This window comes from Saimiri boliviensis, chromosome 6 (genome assembly GCF_048565385.1).
Source record: "Saimiri boliviensis isolate mSaiBol1 chromosome 6, mSaiBol1.pri, whole genome shotgun sequence".
Taxonomy (NCBI): Eukaryota; Metazoa; Chordata; class Mammalia; order Primates; family Cebidae; genus Saimiri; species Saimiri boliviensis.
In genome coordinates this window covers 59,976,414-59,995,737 of record NC_133454.1, presented here as the reverse complement: position 1 = coordinate 59,995,737, position 19,324 = coordinate 59,976,414, and the positions used below count along the sequence as shown (strand labels likewise).

The window sequence follows — 19,324 nt, the reverse complement described above, 5'->3', positions numbered from 1 at the left end:
AGGCTGGGAATAGCCACAAAAGAGTATAATTGGGCTTTAATTTCATTTTAATTAATTGATTAATTCCTTGGAGTCCTGTTACTACTTCAGCTCCCTCTAATATCTGGATGGTGGTACTGGATCCTATGAAGCCTGGAGGACCTTTTGAAGTGATGGCACAACAGACTTTGGAGAGAATAAACTTCACCATGAGAGTTCATGATGTCCTGTTTGGAGATGTCTGGCTCTGTAGTGGGCAGAGTAACATGCAGATGACTGTTTTACAGGTAATTTGCAGAGTCTCAGCAATAGTACAGTGTTGGTGATGAAGGAAAAGGAGGAGGAATAAAGGGGCAACGAGGAGAAGCAGAGCTGTTTCTATTTACTGAATACCATGAGCCGAGGTCTATTCTAAGTGCTTTGAATGAATTCATTAATTTGACTTAACAATCTTAAGAGATAAGTTATTGATTAAATTGGTAGTTATTGACTGGTACTAATATATTCTACATAGGTTAAGAACTTAGAAGGTTAGGAACCTAGAAGGAGTATTGTTTTCTCTAGCACTTTTTTAAAAACTGAGAGTTTCTTCTCAAGTTGATTTTTATTTTCTTGCCCCCACCACTTTTTTTTTTTTTTTTTTTTTTTTTTTTTGGAGATGGAGTTTCTCTCTTGTTTCCCAGGCTGGAGTTCAATGGCACAGTCTCAGCTCACTGCAACCTCCGCCTCCTGGGTTCAAGTGATTCTCCTGCCTCAGCCTCCCGAGTAGCTGGGATTACAAACATGTGCCACCATACCTGGCTAATTTTTGTGTTTTTAGTAGAGATGGGGTTTCGCTGTGTTGGTCAGGCTGGTCTCGAACTCTTGACCTCAGGTGATCCACCTGCCTCGGCCTCCCAAAGTGCTTGGGATTACAGGTGTGAGCTACCATGCTGGGCCTATTTTCTTGCCTTTTAATCATTCCTTTGAGAAATATTAAATTTGAGATGTAAACCGCTGTACAACTGGACCATGATTTCAATTCATCTCTTTTTGAAAAATTTATGAAATTCCATACATTCATGTACTCTATGATTTGTTGTTTTGCTTCTATTTCTTAGGTTTTTTTCTGTAGCCTACTGCTAAATAATGATACTAAAATGATCTTACTCTGAACATATCTACTTCATTTCATCATTAGTTTTCTGATTTAGAATTTAAATTCTTACATCGAAGTCTTCTTTATCAACATTTTATTTATGCTTACTTTCTGTCTTATTTATATATACGGAAGCCCCCCTACTTTTTTTTTTTTTTAAAGAGATAAGGTCCTTCTCTGTTACCCAGGCTGGAGTGCAGTGGTGTGATCATAGCTCACTGCAGCCTAGAACTCCTGGGCTCAAGGGATCCTTTTGTCATAGCCTCCTGAGTAGCTGGGATTATAGGTGTGAGCCACCATGCTCAGCTAATTTTTTATTTTTTATAGAGATAGGGTCTTGCCATGTTGAACAAGCTGGGCTTTTTGAATTGAAATGTTTATTACACTGAACTTTGACTGGACTATCTTTTAGCATAAGAGAGTGGAGGCAAAATTGAAATTTTATTTCTTGATAGAAAAGATGGTTTTGTATAGAGCAGAATTGCTGTTAACTCATTAAGGGAAACAGTACTTTTCTTAATGCTATAATTGCAGTTCCCTGTTTGCACAGAAAGGCGTGGACCAGATATGTTTGTATCTACATAGTCATTTTCTCAACAGCAGTCTATGCCAGGGGATCCCATCCCGTTTTCTGTCAAGTTAAATCAGATTTTGATTGTTAAGAGTAAACATATTTTTCCTGCCTAGAATTTACCCCTAAGCATCTTCTGTATAAAGCTAGGGCTCCAAGCTCTGAGATATAGGGGAATAGGAAAAAAATTCCATCTGAAACATCCAAGTGTTAATTTTTATTTTTGTTTAAATCATATGCTTAGTTTGCAAGATAACATTTTAGGTGCTGACAGTACCAAAAGCCAAGTGTTCTAGTCTCTTAACAGCCTATGCAACCTTATATTTTGACTAAAATGATGTTCTACATGGCTTCCCCTTTATTCCTTTTGCTCCTTTCCTCCTACAAACCCCAACACACACCTCTCTCTCTCTCTCTCTCTCTGTCTCTCTCTCTGTCTCTCTCTCTCTCTCTCTCTCTCTCTCTCTCTCACACACACACACACACACACATATCTTTTTCCTTCCCTCCTTCCATGTGACTTTTCTGAGGAGGTAAGATTTCCACTATAACCTACCACTCTTCACATTCAAATCAAGGGAATGGCAGATTGCGTGCCCATCTTGTTGTTAGGGTAAAGTGGAATTTTAAAATTGAGTGTTATTTATAACGCTGAGTGAGATGTTTATAAATGGAGAGAAGTCTAAATGTTCATCTGTCGCCTCCTAAGTCAGGGTAGGTCTTAAGACTTGGATATTTCTAGTTATGCTCAGAAAAAGATGGCCAATATCCATCAGGAAACCCATTTTCCAATATCTCAGGACTCCCCACCTTCCTTCTTTACAAATAGAGAAATTAAGATCCAGAAGAGAAGGGCTGGTACCACATTCCAACAGAAGATTCACAGGACTTAGGAGGGTGGCTTTTTTTTTTTTATAGTTATCTCCTCAATTTTAGAAGTGTGCCATAGTAGAAGGTAAAATAACATACAGAATTTCCAAATTCTTTTAAGAAAATTTTCTGTCCTTCACTGTGTGTGTATGCACACACAGACTCACACACATGCTTTGCTTCCACAGGCAGACCCCATGCTAAGATCCTCTGAGGAAATAGATTCTTGACGTGTCTTCATTAATTCAAGAATTTGGTATAAAGGTTACAAAACGAACACCAGTGAGCAGCTGCTTTGATGGTGAACGGTCCAGTCCCTAGAGAGGCAGAGGTTCTCTCTCCCAGCCTCTGAGGCGTTAATGACTTCAAATACCTTGGTATTCATTTACATCCTCATTTAAATACTTGGTAGAAAAATAATTACACTGAGGTGTTTGATGAGATGAAATCTGATCTCAGCAGATGGAGTAAGGCTTCCCCTTTCATCAGCAGGGAAACGAAGTGTCATTTAAATGAAAATCTTCCTGCAATCTCTTTATTCCTAACTTTGCTGCCCATATCCCTGAGGAAATGCTTTCATCAAAAAGGCCTAGTTATTGGGAAAGGATACCAATTTCTGAAGTAATTGTCATGACGTTGTCAGGTACAGAAGGAATGGTCCCCACCCCCATTTTTGCTGACACTCTCTGTGGCTTTCAAGTTTTGGCTTGAAATTACACGCAAATGTGTCTGAAAATGGAAGTTTTCCAGCTAATGTTTTGGATCCAGTTCTGTGTGCTGGTATCAATATAGGAGAATGCCAACCGCTCTGACTCTATTGGCCTCACAGCACTCTACAGTGTTAGCAACGGGTCTAAAAGACACGTAGCATGTTCTCCCATACTGCCTCCCAAGCTGGCGTCTCACTGCGATGAGGCACTTGAGTTCCCAGTCAGTGCGGAAGCTAGTGTGGGTGGAGAGAATGAAAGCAGTTTCATCCACTGTTTCCATGGAAGCAACATACAATCCCGAGTGCTTAGTGCAGAACTGAATTCCAAAGGAGGAGGCTTTTTACAGGTACTTGCTGCTGAAAAATAATTTCCCTGCCAGATACACTGTGAGTGCATTAGCCTGTTCTTACTCCTTCGTGTTTACTTTACATTAAACCTGCCAGGTATAGATTTCCTGCAGAATTTTCCTGAGACCGTGTGTAATCTGTCTGGAAAATGGGAAGACCAGTAGCCCTGACACGCTAGAGCTGCCATTTCCAAGGGAGCATTTCAGGTGGTGGCTCCCACTGTGACCAAAAGAGCCATCTCATTTCCATCTGGTCATCTTACTGGGTGCTGCAGGCTCCTTGGCAAGTCCAAAGCGATTCAAGGGGCAGCATCTTTCAGTGAAATGCACCATGGGGGCACCTGGCTGCTTGAGAGTTTCTCTTACGCTGTGGCTGGAGGGCCAGCTGTGTTCTCTGTGGTGGGTGGGGGCAGAAAGCGAGCCAGCTGCACACTCTGTGACCAGCAGCCAATGACACGTATCCGGCCTCCTGTGCCTCTGGCCGCTGTGGCGGCCCCGACTCAGATGGAGCGCCTGTTCCCTGAGGCAAGTGGTAACTGGGCTTCCTGAAGCTCCTGTTAGTCCTTTGTCTTGGGAGAAGCTGGGCCAGTCCAGGGGGATAGAAAGGACTCAAGAGGAAACACACAAATTAAAAAGCAGAATAAAATATTTCTGATATATTTGTTTTAGAATAAAATAACTAAAATGTCAGGATGAAAGGAAATAGCACTTATGCATAAGCTCATAGAGGAAGGATGCTTCACTGCACTAACAAAGAAGGTACTAGGTGTAGCACCCACATTCTCGTCCAGAAAAACTCTCAGTCACTCCTTTCATACTCCTGACAATTGATGAGGTGTAATAAAGTGATTTGGGAAAACATGATTTGTCTCTGGATGGACCCTTTTCTTTGTTTAATTCCTTGGGACTGTTCCGAGCTGTTACCCTGAACACCATCTTTCCAGTCTCCATGCCTCCCTTGCTCTTCTTTGGTGATTTACCAAGACCAAGATGAGGGTACCGTCAGCCTCAAGTATCCACCAGTGCCACATGTGCAGACCCGACCTCAATATTTTCAGATGGAAAATATTTGAAGAATAAAAATTAAAAGTGACGATACAACAATAAATACTACACATTGAAAAAACAATACATACAGGTCGAGTATCCCTTATCTGAAGTTACTTGAGATGAGAAGTGTTTCAGATTTTGGATTTTTTTGGATTTTGCAATATTTGCATAGAAATAATGAGATACCTTAAGGACAGGACCCGAGTCTAAACATGAAATTCATTTATGTTTCCTATATACCTTATGCACTTAGCCTGAAGGTAATTTTGTACCATATTTAAAAATAACTTTGTGCATGAAACAAAATTTGTGTTAAGTATTTATGTGTGGAATTTTCCACTTGTTGACATCATGTTGGCACACAAAAAATTTTGGATTTTGGGGCATTTTGGATTTTGGATTTTCAGATTAGGGTCGCTCAACGTATAACAATTAAATAGCATTTACATTACATTAGGTGTAAGTAATCTAGAGATGACTGAAAGTATAGGAGGATGTTTATAGGCTATAAACAAATATGCCATTTTACATAAGGGACATGAATCCTCAGATTTTGGCATGCTGAGTTTTGGTGGGTGTGGGTGGTGGGGGTGGGGTCTTGGAACCAACACCCTGTAGATCTGAAGGATAACTGAGACTTACTTCAGTATGTTTCAGTAGTTTAACAGTCATTTCTTAGGTGCTGAGCACGCTTCTCTTGTGTGATATGGATTAGACAAATCTACCTTCCCATGGCCTTTTTGGTTCCACAGAGCATCCTATTTTAAAAAGAAGTTAATTGGCATGGTTTTGTGTTATGAAATACTTTTTCAGAGTAGAAATAGCTTCAAGGTATCAGAGTGTGCTGAGTGCGGGGCAATATTCTTTTTAGCCTAAGCTACTTCACAGCTCCTCATGTCTAACATAGACCTGCTCCTTAAGATCACAGATTTCATTATATTCCTATCCTTTTTGGGTACATGATTCATTATGGTCTCTTTTGGTAAAAGTGGATCAAGGTGATTCAGTCCACCCATTGGTTTTGGCTATGAATTTGATCTCAGTGTATTGAAGGCTCAGGAGCTCAGAGGATTGATGTTTACTAAGAGATGTCAGGCTAGTTTGCCACCCACTAGGTTAAATGATGTTTCAATTTCTTTTCCAGGTATTAAATGCTACAAGGGAGTTGTCGAACACGGCTGCCTACCAGTCTGTCCGCATCTTCTCCGTCTCCCCCATTCAAGCAGAGCAGGAGCTGGAGGACCTCGTTGCCGTTGACTTGCAGTGGTCTAAGCCCACTGAAGGTATGTGACGGCTTGAACGCGCTGCCTCTTATATAATGGATTAGTGTCCTAAGTGGAATTTATAAGACTGAATTTGGTTCTTATCTGTGTTTATTATTACTGATGTGTTTTATTCCTTCCTTAATGATTCTTCATCCTTCCTGATGGTGATTATTTCAGATTTCTTCCCAAGACTACCAACAAATCTTCCCTCTTGCTGTGGGAAATGACTCTTCCATCAACACCTGCAGTGAAAATATCGAGGCCCCTCGGCATGGTCTCTGCCAGCATCTCTCACCAGTGCCTTCACTCCAAATTCTCTTCTCTTTCTTCCCTTGTTTCTTTGTCTCTAGACAACTGACTGGTCTCTTTTCAGGGCTAACTCTGATTTGGGTTCTGCTTTCTTCAGAGCCTTCTTTAATCCCGTAGGCGGTGTGGTTTTCCCCCTCAGTCCATTCAGCATTTCGTGACTGCTCAGTGTCAGAATCTGTGCCAGGCCCCAGGGACAAAGCAGTGACCAAACAGACACACAGTCCCTGCTCTCTGAGCTTAGCCTTTCTTTTATTCGCATGAAACAAAACAATAGTAAACATCACAAACACCCTTCTCAGATGCTTCATCTTTCTCTTTTGCTTTATTAAACCTTTCTAGAACATCTCCTGTTTTCATGCTTTTCACTGCCTTTCCTTGTGTTCACTCTTCAGCCCTTTGTTACCTGGCTTCTGCTTCCACCTCAACAATTTGTTCACCTGGAAGTTCCTCTTTTTTTTTTTTTTTTTTTTTTCTGTTCTTCTTCTTTTTTTTTTTTCCCCTGTTCTTCTTTTTCTATTTTTATTTTTAAAAAGCCTACAGCACCCGGTATTCCCAGGCAGTCTCCCATCCAAGTACTAACCAGGCCTGGCCCTGCATAGCTTCCAAGATCAGACAAGATTGGGTGGGTTCAGGGTGATATGGCCGTAGACCCTACTGTTCTTCTAATGATAAACCTAGAGACCTCTGCTGCATTTGGCACTGTGGACCACCCCTTTTAGAAACCACATGTTCCTCCTTGCTTGCCTGGTGCTTTCCTTTCCTAGTTCTCCTCCTCTGGCTTCTCTGTCCCTTTTTCTTTGCTTCTTCATTCCCTTCTTTCAGATGTGGTCGCTGTTTCTCCCTGGACTTTTTCTTTTTTTCCTATGCATGCTTTCCTTGGTGCTTAGATGTTCCAACATTTTAAAGTATTAATTCACCTAACAAATATTTGAGTGCCTGTTGTGTGCTCAGCACTATTCCAAGTGTGCGGGATATAGTAGTGAATAAAACAGGCAAGAATGCCTGACCTCATGGAGCTTACAGTCTAGTGTGAGGAAAATACTGAAAGTGAATCATAAAATTAGTAAATTATGGCAATGTATCTGATGCTATCCAGTCTCACACTATCTAAACTCTCCCTATAAAAGAGCTCAGGAACTGAATGGATTCAGGTAAATTTTTGGACGAATCCTTTGCTCTATGAATTCTTACTGCATGGTATCCAAAACTCAGGACTTAATCAAATTTGGATAATGCATTATGCCTTGCTATCTGAATTTGTTTTCACTTTGTGAAATCAGAAATGGAATGAATAAATATGGATATCACAGGATAGGTTAATGGGTGATATGTACTAATGAAACAAAAATAAATAAATCAAATATATCAGGGAAGGGGGGCAATAGGGAATGTTGATGCTGGGATGGGAGAGTGGTTTGCAAGTTAGAGTAGCCAGGGAAGCCTCAACTGAGAAAGGCAACATTTCAGTAGCAGCTTGAAAGAGGCGAGGCAAGGCAGATACCTAGGAAGGGCACAGAGGATCCATCTCTCCCACACTGAGATTCTCTCCTGCCTCTTCTTCCTTTTTTTTTTTGAGACGGGATCTCACTCTGTCACCCCAGGCTAGAGTGCAGTGGCATGATCTTGGTTCACTGCAACCTCCACCTCCTGGGTTCAAGTGATTCTTCTGCCTCAGCCTCCCAAGTAGCTGGGATTATAGGTGCGTGCCATTGCACCCAGCTAATATTTGTATTTTTAGTAGAGACAGGGTTTCACCATGTTGGCCAGGATGGTCTCGAACTCCTGGCCTCAAGTGATCTGCCTGCCTAAGACTCCCAAAGTGCTGGGATTACAGGTATGAGCCACTGTGCCAGGCCTCCCACCTCTTCTATCATCACATCACTGCTGCTGGGAAAGGTTTTCTGATTTTAAGGGCTCTTGTAATTAGATTGGATCCACCTGGATAATCCAGGCCACTCTCCACCTCTCAGGTTTTTAACCTTTATCACATCTACACAGTGTCTTTAGCCACTGAGATAACACATCCATAGGTTGCAGGGATGAGTGTGCGGATGTCTTTTGGGTCTGTTATTTCGCCTACCCTCCACATTCTCGTTCTCAAGCATTTCCAAGTGGCTTTCCATTTTCTTAACTCCAAGATGTGGCTCCAACCTCCCCTCCAGTCTTATCTTCCACTGTTCTCTTTTGTAATGTCTGCTCCAGCCAAATACTTTTAGAATATTTCCTATTCTGTGTGCCTTTTTATATATTTTTTCTTCAGCCTAAAGTGCCAGCTCTGTTTATTAAACTCCTGTTGGTGGTTTAAGACTTCCCCAGCTCTTCTCTTCCATCCTGTTTACCACTCCCCTCTATCTACTGCCAGTGAAACCACCTTTATACCAGATAGGCACAGCCACCCTCCACCAGTCAGCAAACAGTGACTCTCCATTGTGTCCTGGACACTGGGGATGCAGATGTGAATCAGGTGAAGTCCCTGCTAACAGTGGGCTAAGGGAAACACTAAGCAGAGGGTTATTGCAAAGTCTAGTAATGGAGCAATGCTCAGACAATTGTGGAAGCACAGTGTGGGGTGGGGAGGTCAGTCTTTAGCAGACCTTTTAGGATCTGCCTCTCATTTGATATTCTTTCTTGGAGTTAAAACTTTTTAATACTTGTTGTACCTCTTGAGGCACTTACCATCTTTTGCCATATATTTTATTCAGCTAAATACTTGTCTTATTCTATCAAGTGTTGGAGTGCCAGTGACTTAGCCATAGTCCGTCTTTATTAGTAAACCTTGGGCTGAACTGATCCCGTCCTTGTGTATATATGCATGTTCCCCTCTTCACCAGCTTTCCTCTCACATGAAATTACTCACTCTTGCCTCTGTTGGTTACTGGGCAGTGTAACTGGACGAATGAGTTAGACTGTGCTGAGAATTTAAACACTAGTTTTGGCTTCTTTTGCCTTTCCTTTTGGGCCAAATTTTCCATTACTTATCATCTGTTCATGTTTTCTTTACCATAGCTATTTATTTTTGTTTTTTGATTTTGGTTTTATTATTTATTTATTTATTTATTGAGACCGAGTTTTACTTTTCTTGCCCAGGCTGGAGTACAGTGGCACCATCTTGGCTCACTGAAACTTCCACCTCCTGGGTTCAAGCAACTCTCCAGCTGGGATTACAGGTGCCTACCACCACGCCTAGCTAATTTTTGTATTTTTAGTAGAGACGGTGTTTCATCATGTTGGCCAGGCTGGTCTCGAACTCCTGACTCCTGATGATCTACCCGCCTCATCCTCCCAAAGTGCTGGGATTACAGGTGTGAGCCACCCTGCCCACCCTCTTTACCATAGCTATAAAATTGGGTATAAAGCCACTGAGAAAAAAAAATACACATTTCTTCTTAAGTTGCCCCCTGCTTGCTTTTTCCCTGCCACAGAGCTAAGTGGGAATGAGTGGCTGAGTAAGAGGGGAGACATAGAAGAGAGTGAGTAGCATGGGGACGTGATGGCCTTCCCACCTCTCACCTATTTGAGGGAGATAATTTATTATCCAAGAGTCTGCAGAATCTGTAAGTGATGGGAAGCATGGGGAAGCCTATTGCCTAGCCAGAGAGCTTTAACTTCCGTGTTATGTAACTGAATTATTTATACTCAGGCTGAGAGCAAAATCGCTATCATATCTGCCTCTCTCCCAGGCAGAGAGCGCTCTTTCCTTGTTATGAGAACAAGCATTTTGAGCAACTGAAAAAACATGAAGACAGATAAAAGGGAACTGTCACTAAGATTACGGTTTTCTCCCTTGGAAAAGATTCTCCTTAGGAAAGGTTTGGAAGAGATGATAGTGTCCAGACCGGCATATTGGTCTTGATGCTGTATCTTCTCTGTGCCTCTCAATCTTATCCTACTTTTAAAAGTCTTAGAAAAGAACAGAAGAATGACCTCGGCTCACCCTTCTCACCTAGACCCACCTAGCAGCTGCAGTTTATATCCATCCACCTTTTTTTTTTTTTTTGAGATGGAGTCTTGCTCTTTTCTCCAGGCCAGAGTGCAGTGGCACAATCTCAGCTCACTGCAACCTCCACTTCCTGAGTTGAAGCGATTCTCCCGCCTCAACCTCCTGACTAGCTTGGATTACAGGCATGTGCCCACCACGCTGACTCTTTTTTTTTTTTTTTTTTTTAACCGTTTCTCTGAACAGAAAACTTAGGCCATGGAAATTTCACATATATGTCAGCAGTGTGCTGGCTCTTTGGGCGTTACCTGTATGACACTCTGCAGTATCCCATCGGGCTGATCTCCTCTAGCTGGGGCGGGACATCCATTGAAGCCTGGTCATCTGGACGGTCACTGAAAGCCTGTGGAGTCCCTAAACAAGGGTAAGACAGCATTCTCCAGTCTGAGAAAGAGCCTACCAGGGAATTATGTAAGAGAGAGGTTCATGTTTCTCTGTGGGGAGTTAAGTATATGTTGAATGTCCCAGTATGTGTTGAATGTATGCGATTTATTCAAGCACAGGGAAAGCATTGTTTTCCTGTCACGCCACCACAATCATTTGAGAACATGTAAAAAAATTTATCTTTTTCCCTAATAATAGTAATAGCTAGTAGTTATTGAAAGCTTTTTATGTGGCAGACACTGTGCTAAGCACTTTATCTATATTAAGCATTAATATAATGAATATATTATATATTGATATTTTGAAGTATAGATACTATTAAAGACTGTGGATGAAGACACTAAGTTTCAGAGAGATTGAGTAACTTGTTCATGGGCATGACTAGTAAGTGGCAAGTCTGGCTTCAATGTCTGTGCACCTCAGCATTGTGCTGTATTGCCTAGAAAAATAAACAGGCCAACAGGAAGAACAAATGCTATAAACACGTACTCAGAGAAATGTATCAGCATACCGACTATGAACGCCCACTTAGGAAAGGCTGGATCAGGAAGAATACGTGGGAGAGAAAGGGCTAGTTAATATAAATCCCGATACTAACATCAATGTAGAGATGAGCAGTATGTGACCTGCTTTCACGGACCATGTCTCATTCACACTGGGAAGACCTGTGGGAAGAGGATGGGCTTGAGCTCTTGCTATAGTTTGGGTACAAACTTGCCTGTGGGGGAGTGAAGATGTTCAACTTTGGAACAGGAAGAATGGCCTGCAGAAGAGTAGGAGGGAGCGTTAGACCAGATCTCTCGGGATGGAAGGGATAACACTGAGGGTGTGGGGAAGTGGGCTTCTCACACGCAGCAGCTACAGGATACATTCATATAAGTAATCTACAGAGAAATTTGAGAACGTGTTCAGAGCCTTAAAAAAGATGCCCTTTGACACAGCAGTTTCATTTCTGGGAATTTATCTTATGGATATAGTTTAGCATGTATGCAGTGACTTAGCTGTGAGGAAGATAATCCTGGCATTGCTTATAAAAGCAAAAAGTTTAAAACAACCTAAATGTCTGTCCATTAAATAAAGGTTTATTTAATAAAAGTTAAATAAATGTATTGCCCATGTGAGATACTCAACATTAAAGCACTCCTTCCCTGTGACTTTAATCACCTTATCTGGAAACTGGGATGACCCACTCTGGACTCAGGAAAAGCTGACGGATACACTTATTTTGGGAATAACCTGGAGGTAAAATTCAGAGACTATTCATATGTTTTCAAGTGAAAGAGTTTCAGTTCAATTTTTTTTTTTTTTTTTTTTTTTTTGAGACTGAGATTCACTCTTTTCCCCAGGCCGGAGTGCAGTGGCATGATCTCGGCTCACTGCAACCTCCACCTCCCTGGTTCAAGAGATTCTCCTGCCTCAGCTTCCTGAGTAGGTTGGATTACAGGTGTGCACCACCACACCTGGCTAAATTTTTTGTGTTTTTAATAGAGACAGGGTTTCACTATATTGGTCAGGCTGGTCTTGAACTCCTGACCTCATGATCCACCCACTGCCTCAGCCTCCCAAAGTGCTGGGGTTACAGGCATGAGTCACCATGCCCAGCCTCAATTCAATTTTAATTCTGTGTCGCTTTTGTCAGAAGTTTGCCACAAGTGAAAGTGGATAGATGCCCAATTAGGGACCCTTCTGTGATCAATTACTGGCTCTCTGGTAACACTTGTGCATGGTATGATTTCAGATCAGTTCCATCTGATATGGTAACTGGTCCCAGGAAGCACTCTGTTCTCTGGAATGCCATGATCTATCCACTCTGCAAAATGACTCTGAAAGGGGTGGTATGGTACCAGGGTAAGTGTTCATTGTACTCTTTCTCCATTGTATCAAATAGTGTTTGCTGTATAACAGCACCCTAGAACTTAGTGGCTTAAAGCAACAATAACTTTATAATTTTATTCAGCTCACTGTTCTGTGGGTTAGCAGGGTAGTTTTCCTGTCTGGGCTGCTTCAGCTAATTCCTGCTGGGACCTCTTTTGTGTCTTTGGCCACCTGGCAGGTTGTCTGGTGGCTGGATGACCTAGGATGGCCTCTCCCTCCCATGTGTTATCTGGGGACTGTTGTAACATGGTTCTGAGGTGGCCTCTTATCCTTCAGCAAGCCAGTGTAGACTCATTTATTATTTATATAATAGTCTCAGGGTTCCAGGGTCATCAGGAGAGGGCAGAGTCCAAACCTGAAGTGCTTTTCAAGCCTCTGCTTGTACCACATTTGCCGATGCCCCATTGGTCAGAACAAGTCACAAGGCCAGTCTAGTGAGACCGTGGGAAGAACCACTAATTCAGGGCATGGATAGAGGGAGGAGAGTAATGTGTGGCCATTTGCAGTCCACTCCAAACTCCACTTACAATTTGGACTGTTTTTAGGGGAATCCAATATGAATTATAACACGGATCTGTACAACTGCACATTCCCTGCACTCATTGAAGACTGGCGCCAGACCTTTCACCATGGTTCCCAGGGGCAGACGGAGCAGCTTTTTCCATTTGGATTTGTCCAGGTACGATGTGGGCAAAGGTTTCTCTGACCATATCAGTACGTGTTCCTGTGCGGAGAGGAAGAGGTTTATGGGCGTTGGTATGAGGATGTGCTATTTAGATGTTTTTCCTGAGTTCATATTCTGTTTTTTTTTTGTCCTCATAACATACTGATCAGGAACTGAATGTAAGACTTACTTCATCTTAGTTCACTGATAGGAGAATTAAATCTTGAAAAAATGTTGATAAGTAACTAATATTATTAAAAAAGCATTACAGTTTCATTGAGGAAATATTAAAAAGATAAGCAAAAAAGAAGCTAAAAGCATTGATAATTTTACAACCCAGAAATAAGCTCATTCATTTTTGAAATAGATCTTTACTATATCTTGCATTTTCTCTTAAAGTAGTATCTCAATTAGAGATAAGTAGTAAACATTTTTTTCTTGTCGATAAATATTAATTTTCAATGCAGTTTGTAATGATTGCAGAGTCTGAAATATGGTTATATTGTAGTTTATTTGACTAGGTCTCTATAGATGGGCATTTATGTTGTTTTAAAAGTTTGCTTTAATAAGCTTTGCCATGTTTATTTTCCTTGTTGCTAAATCATTGCATATATGCTTGATTATTTCCCTAAGGTAAATTCCCAGAAATGAAATTGCTAGGTCAAAAGGTACACCTTTATAAGGCTTTGAACATGTCCCCAGATTTCTCTGTAGAAATTCCTGAATTTGTATAAACTTATACTCTTAGCAAGTGTCTGTAAGAATGTCCACTTTCCCACCCCCTTCCCAACTTGGTGTCCACTCCCCGGAATGCACCATGCTTTCTCACTCCCAGGCCATTGCACATACTTTCCTAGTTAACTCTAATCATCTTTAAGTTTCAGCCTACGTATTATTTAGGAAGCCTTCTGTGACTATCCAGAGTCTGGATTAGATGCTTCCTTTCTCTCTGCTTCCCCTTTTTATTTGCATGAGGTTTCCTATGTGACTATATTTTCCCGGGTCACACTTAGATCCCTGGTACGTATGTAGCTGGTTGGCACTCATTAAATAGCAGCTTAACACGTGAATGAAAGAAGATAGCAAGAGAAACCATACATTTATTTCATTTTATTTACTATTATTATTATTATACTTCGGGGTACATGTGCAGAGCATGCAGGTTTGTTACATAGGTATTACACATGCCATGGTGGTTTGCTGCATCCATCACCTCATCATCTACATTAGGTATTTCTCCTAATGCTATCCCTGCCCTATCCCCCAACCCCCTGCTATCCCTCCCCTAGCCCCCCACCCTCCGACAGGCCCTGCTGTGTGATGTTCTCCTCCCTGTGTCCATCTGAAACCATACATTTAATTAGAGATAACTAGTCAGAAAGATTCCGCTTTCAGCCTTGCATAAAAAGAATAAACATTTGACCAAGTTCATAATTGCCTAGCCTCCATCTGTTCACATGGCCTACACTTTTTAGCAGGGTGGTAGTTCTGGTTTTTCTAGAACATAGGAAATCTAACAAGTAAGGTGATCTAAAAACAATGCCTATCTTACAACATGACGAGAGAGGATTTACTGTGTAAATAGGACATACATAGTTGCAGAGACCTGCCTCCGCGTGCCCGACAGATGCCTTCTTCTTACCATCCTCCCATCTCCTCTGCCTTGTCCTATTTTACTATACCTTTAAAAAAAAAATTTGTATAGACCTTCTTTTTACCTAAAATGTCCTTATGATTATTTTCTTCTTTCCTGCATTTGTTTTGACTTTGAAATAAGACGATTCTTCTCATTATTTTCAAAGTAACAGCTCCTGTCACCAGTTCTGCATCACTGTTGGTGGAAACTACACGTGGGCTCTGGAAGTACTTTTTTTCTCTCTTGGCCTGTGCACATGGTGATTTGAGTATGACTTTAGTCAACTCAAATCAAAAGTATGTGTTGAATGCTTATTATATGCTGTGAATCTTGTGAGGTGCTAGAAATATAGCAACAGAGAGACCTGGTCCTTGTACTTACCCCTTACAGTTTAGTGGAAGTCCCTTAAGCTCCAGGCTTTAACTTTCTTATCACCAGCGCAAACATTCTGGTTACTTGTGGAAGCCTGGAAATACAACCATATCCCTCCAAAGGGAAATACCCAACATGACAACATAATGGTTCAGACTGAGTCGGAGCTAGACTAACTGCATTCAAATGCTAGCTCTGACACTTCTTGAGCTGTGTGATTTTGAACACGATATTGGACCTCTTTGTTATTTTAAATATTGAATGAGTTAATTCATGTAAAGCCCAGAACATGCCAGATAATGTTAGTGTTGAATATTATTGATGAGAGAAATCAGAAAATCTGGAGGGATAGTTGGTCTGCAAGGAAAGAGGAACTGGCTTCATAGAAGTGCTGAGTTTGAAATGATGGTCACAGTGACTAGAGTACAGCTGGAGATGGAGGACATGAGCTCCGTGGAGAGACCAGGGCTAGACACGTGTATCTGAGTTATTATTAGAGAGGCCACCTGGAGCCTGGGAGAGAAAGAGCAGGAGGCTAGGGGCTGGAGTCCCAAGGAGTGTGCTTTTTAAAAAGGGATTTGGAGGAACGGTTGAACAGACCACAAACTGCAGCATGTTATTTGTGAAATCCTCCGAGTGTGGCCAGCTTTATATTCTTTGGCTGGTCTATGCCTTTATTAGCTGCAGTATTTCTACCAGCCACTGTGAGAGAGGGATTAGTGCCCCACTGTACCTCAGATTAGGAAAACAGGAATTTCATTTGGGTGTGGAGTACGCCGATGCCTCCATGTGGCGAGTATATAGCAGTGCAGTTAATGAAATAGAGTGAATTGCTGCAAGAATTCTCAGCAAACTGCCATTTTGAGAAAATTCCTTTGGCTTGAGAGGCTGTTATTATAGCTTGCTCCCTGTTGAGCTTCAGGCTGGTTTTTACCACAGGTTCTTTTCCGTGGCTTTGTTGCTGTGATCTTCATTATGACCCTGGCTGGTGCACATGGTTCTATTTTGTCTTCTGGGTGTTGTGTGGAAGAAGTAGGGTGGCTTACTAGATCTTTTTATTTCCGTCTTCTAGTCTTCATGAGATTCCACTGTAAAGATCCAGAAGCATCTTTTTGCATTTCCTATGTTAAAGCTGATTTGCCTAAGAGAATTTTAATAAGATAATTGGAAATGTCCTATTAGTTCCATATCGTATCCAAGGCTTCTTTCTGTTACTATTGCAGCCTCTCTGTGTTCTCCTGATGATTTTCTCATCTTTCTGGAGCAACTCGGAGAGCAGAAAATATCCTCGATTCAAAGTTGCATTTGGCCACATTTGTAGGGATGATGTCAGGTATTTTCTGGGCTGTGTGAGTAATAGGCTGGTGGAACAGTCTGTGTAAAATGCAGTACTCTGATGGGGTCAGACATTCTGAAATGGAGTCAAAAAGCTGTTGTTGTTGGCCCAGACTGCTTCCCAGTTTGTGGTTTGACTTACAGTAAGATCATCGCTTGTAAAAGAGAGATAACAGGTTGATGCCTCTCATTGGCTGGAACTGGGGCTAAGAATAAAATGCTATCTAAATCAAAGGACAGGGTGATGTAAACATCAGAAAAGGAAGGAAGGAAGAAATAGCTGGACTGCATGTATCATAGTAATAGTAAAGAATTTTTTCTGGGAGCCTCTGTGTTTTGCAGGAGTAGGAGTATATCAACTTTCCGTTTATATGAAAACAAATCCTGTTAACTCACTCTGCATTCAGAATCTGACCACTTCTCACTACCTTTACTCCTCCTACGCTAGTCTATGCCACCATCATCTCTCCCTTGAATTATTGCCTCCTAACTGGTCTTCATCCTGCTTCTACCTTATATTCTCCCACTTTAGGATATTCTCAGTATATCAAAGTGATCCTTTGAAGTGTAAGTCACATCGGAAGGCTCCAGTGGGTCCTCATGTGCTGAGGTCAACAAGGCCATACATGATGTACCCCCTGCCTGCCTTACCTGCCGACCTCACCTCCTGATTCTCTCTGCCTTGCATACGCTGCTCCAGCCACACTGGCTGCCTTACTTTTCTTTAAGCACGCTAGGCATACTCCCCTCCTGGGGCCTGCTATTTTCTTTTCCATTCTGCCTGGGAAGTTCTTTTTCTGCTGTTTTAGTTTTCTATTGCTGAGTAAGAAATGAATGCATAGTTAGCAACTTAAAACAATACAACACACATTTATTATCTCAGTTTCTATGGGTGAGATGTCTGAGCCTTCTGCTCAGTGTGGAAGTGAAGGTGTCAGACAGAGCTGGGGTCTCATCTGAGGCTTGGAGTTCTTCTCCAAGCTCATGTGGTTGCTGGCAGAATTCACTTCCTTGAAGCTGTAGAACTCATGGCAGCTTACTTCTTGAAGGCCAGCAAGGGAGAGGGTCTGGCTTCTAGATCATCTTTGAAAGGACTCACCTGACTAGGTCAGGCTCACCATGGTACTATCCCTTTTGATGAATGTGAAGTCAGCTGACTGAGGACTTTACTTGTAACATGTGCAAAAGCCCTTCACTTTTGCCATATACAGCATAATTACAGGATGATATCCCATTACCTTTGCCATAGCCAACTGGTTAGAAACGAATATGAGTCCCCCAACCACCACAAAGAGGAGAGTATTGTATAAGAATGTGGGTCACTGTGGGTCATCTGCCTCACATACCCAGATATCCTCATAGCTTCTTCGTACATCTCCTAGTCTTTATTCAACTCTGACACTCATTCCTCTTCCCCCATTATATTTTCCTCCAGCACACTTATCACTTTCTCATAGGATATGTAGTTTACAGATCTATTTTGTTATTGGCTATCTCTCCCTAGAGTTATTCTCTTACTAGAATAAGAATGGGAAGGGATTCTTGTGTTTTGTTCACTCTCTCCTAGGCCAACATTAGTGCATGACACAGAGTCGGTGTTCAGTAAATATTTGTTAAAAGCATGAATAAATAAATGAGCTGACTGATACTATATGAGCTGTGGATCCTTCACAGGTCCTTTCTGGAACAATATTATTCCCCAAATATTCTGGTGCCTGAGACGCCATACAGTTAATTCAGACGCCGTGGCTTCCGAGTGATAGATTTTAGCCTTGCTCTTCTGGTCTCATATCCAGCTGGTTGCTCGGTTCTGTCGGTTTGTCTTAAGTCTCATCATCTCATTCCACTACTATCTTTGTAGATTAGACCCTTGTTGTTTTGTGTCTAGAATATTATAATAGCTACTTAACTAATCAGTCTCTGTGTGTTAAGTCCTTTATTAATTTTTTTTTTTGCCACAGCCATTTGTATGATTGTTAGAACAATCTTTTGAGATGGTCCTTTGATCATGTCAATAATTTCAGTGGATCTGTTAATTACTTCATTGAGATGAAATTCATGTAACGTACAATTGACCACTTAAAAGTGCTCAGTTCAGTTGAGTGCAGTAGCATTTTAGCATATTCACAATGTCGTGCAGCTATCACCTCTACAGTTCTCTATTGCTTAATAAAAAAGTATCAACTATACAAACACTTACCTTGCTGTCTTTCCAAGTTTGCCTTTCCTCCACAAATCCAGCTGGATTGCCAGTCCAGCTGGATTGCCCTTCTCTCAGAACGACCATTCTCTTCCCCACCTTTGTATCTTACATGGGTCTGACATGTGAAGTGTGTGCAGTACTGACGGTAGTGATTTCTCATATTTTTGGTGCCCATTTAATTTTTTTTATGAATTCTAAGGCCATGTTTTCCTATAATAATATTTGCCTGTTCTAAATGTTTAGTACTTGCCATCTGTGCCACTGATTTAGCATTTAATCCATACTATTTTATAGGTTTATGAACTATAAACCCATTAAACCCTTATGTTTATTTCTTATGTGTAGGTCTGTTTGCAATAAAGTTGTAAAGTACTTGTACCAGTTAGCTATTGCTACGTAACAAACTACCTCAAAACCCCCTGGCCTAAAATAGCCTTTCTTATATAGGTAGCTCTTGTCTAGGGAGCTGGGGTTTGGGGAATTTGGCTAAGCTGCAGATCTTTGGGTTCTTTCAGACCTCTGTGGGTCAGTGGGGAAGCTCTGCTCCAGTCTGGGCTGCTGGAGTGGATTAGATGCAGCAGCTCTATTCCATATCTCTTGTCCTTCTCCAGGGAGTATCA

The 19,324-nt window shown here is 41.5% G+C and overlaps 1 protein-coding gene and 1 pseudogene across 2 annotated transcripts in view; one reads left to right on the top strand and one right to left on the bottom strand.

The window, feature by feature from the left end:
• The window catches only part of SIAE (sialic acid acetylesterase), a 37,487-nt gene that overhangs the window by 12,189 nt on the left and 5,974 nt on the right, over positions 1-19,324 (top strand). For both annotated transcript variants that reach the window (XM_010334406.3, XM_003923558.4), the window contains exons 3-7: positions 91-266; positions 5,809-5,947; positions 10,422-10,599; positions 12,358-12,467; positions 13,040-13,173. In XM_010334406.3, the coding sequence (XP_010332708.2) occupies positions 91-266; positions 5,809-5,947; positions 10,422-10,599; positions 12,358-12,467; positions 13,040-13,173 (737 nt within the window). The remainder of the gene's footprint in view (positions 1-90; positions 267-5,808; positions 5,948-10,421; positions 10,600-12,357; positions 12,468-13,039; positions 13,174-19,324) is intronic.
• On the bottom strand, positions 6,770-6,888 carry LOC120364875 (5S ribosomal RNA; annotated as a pseudogene).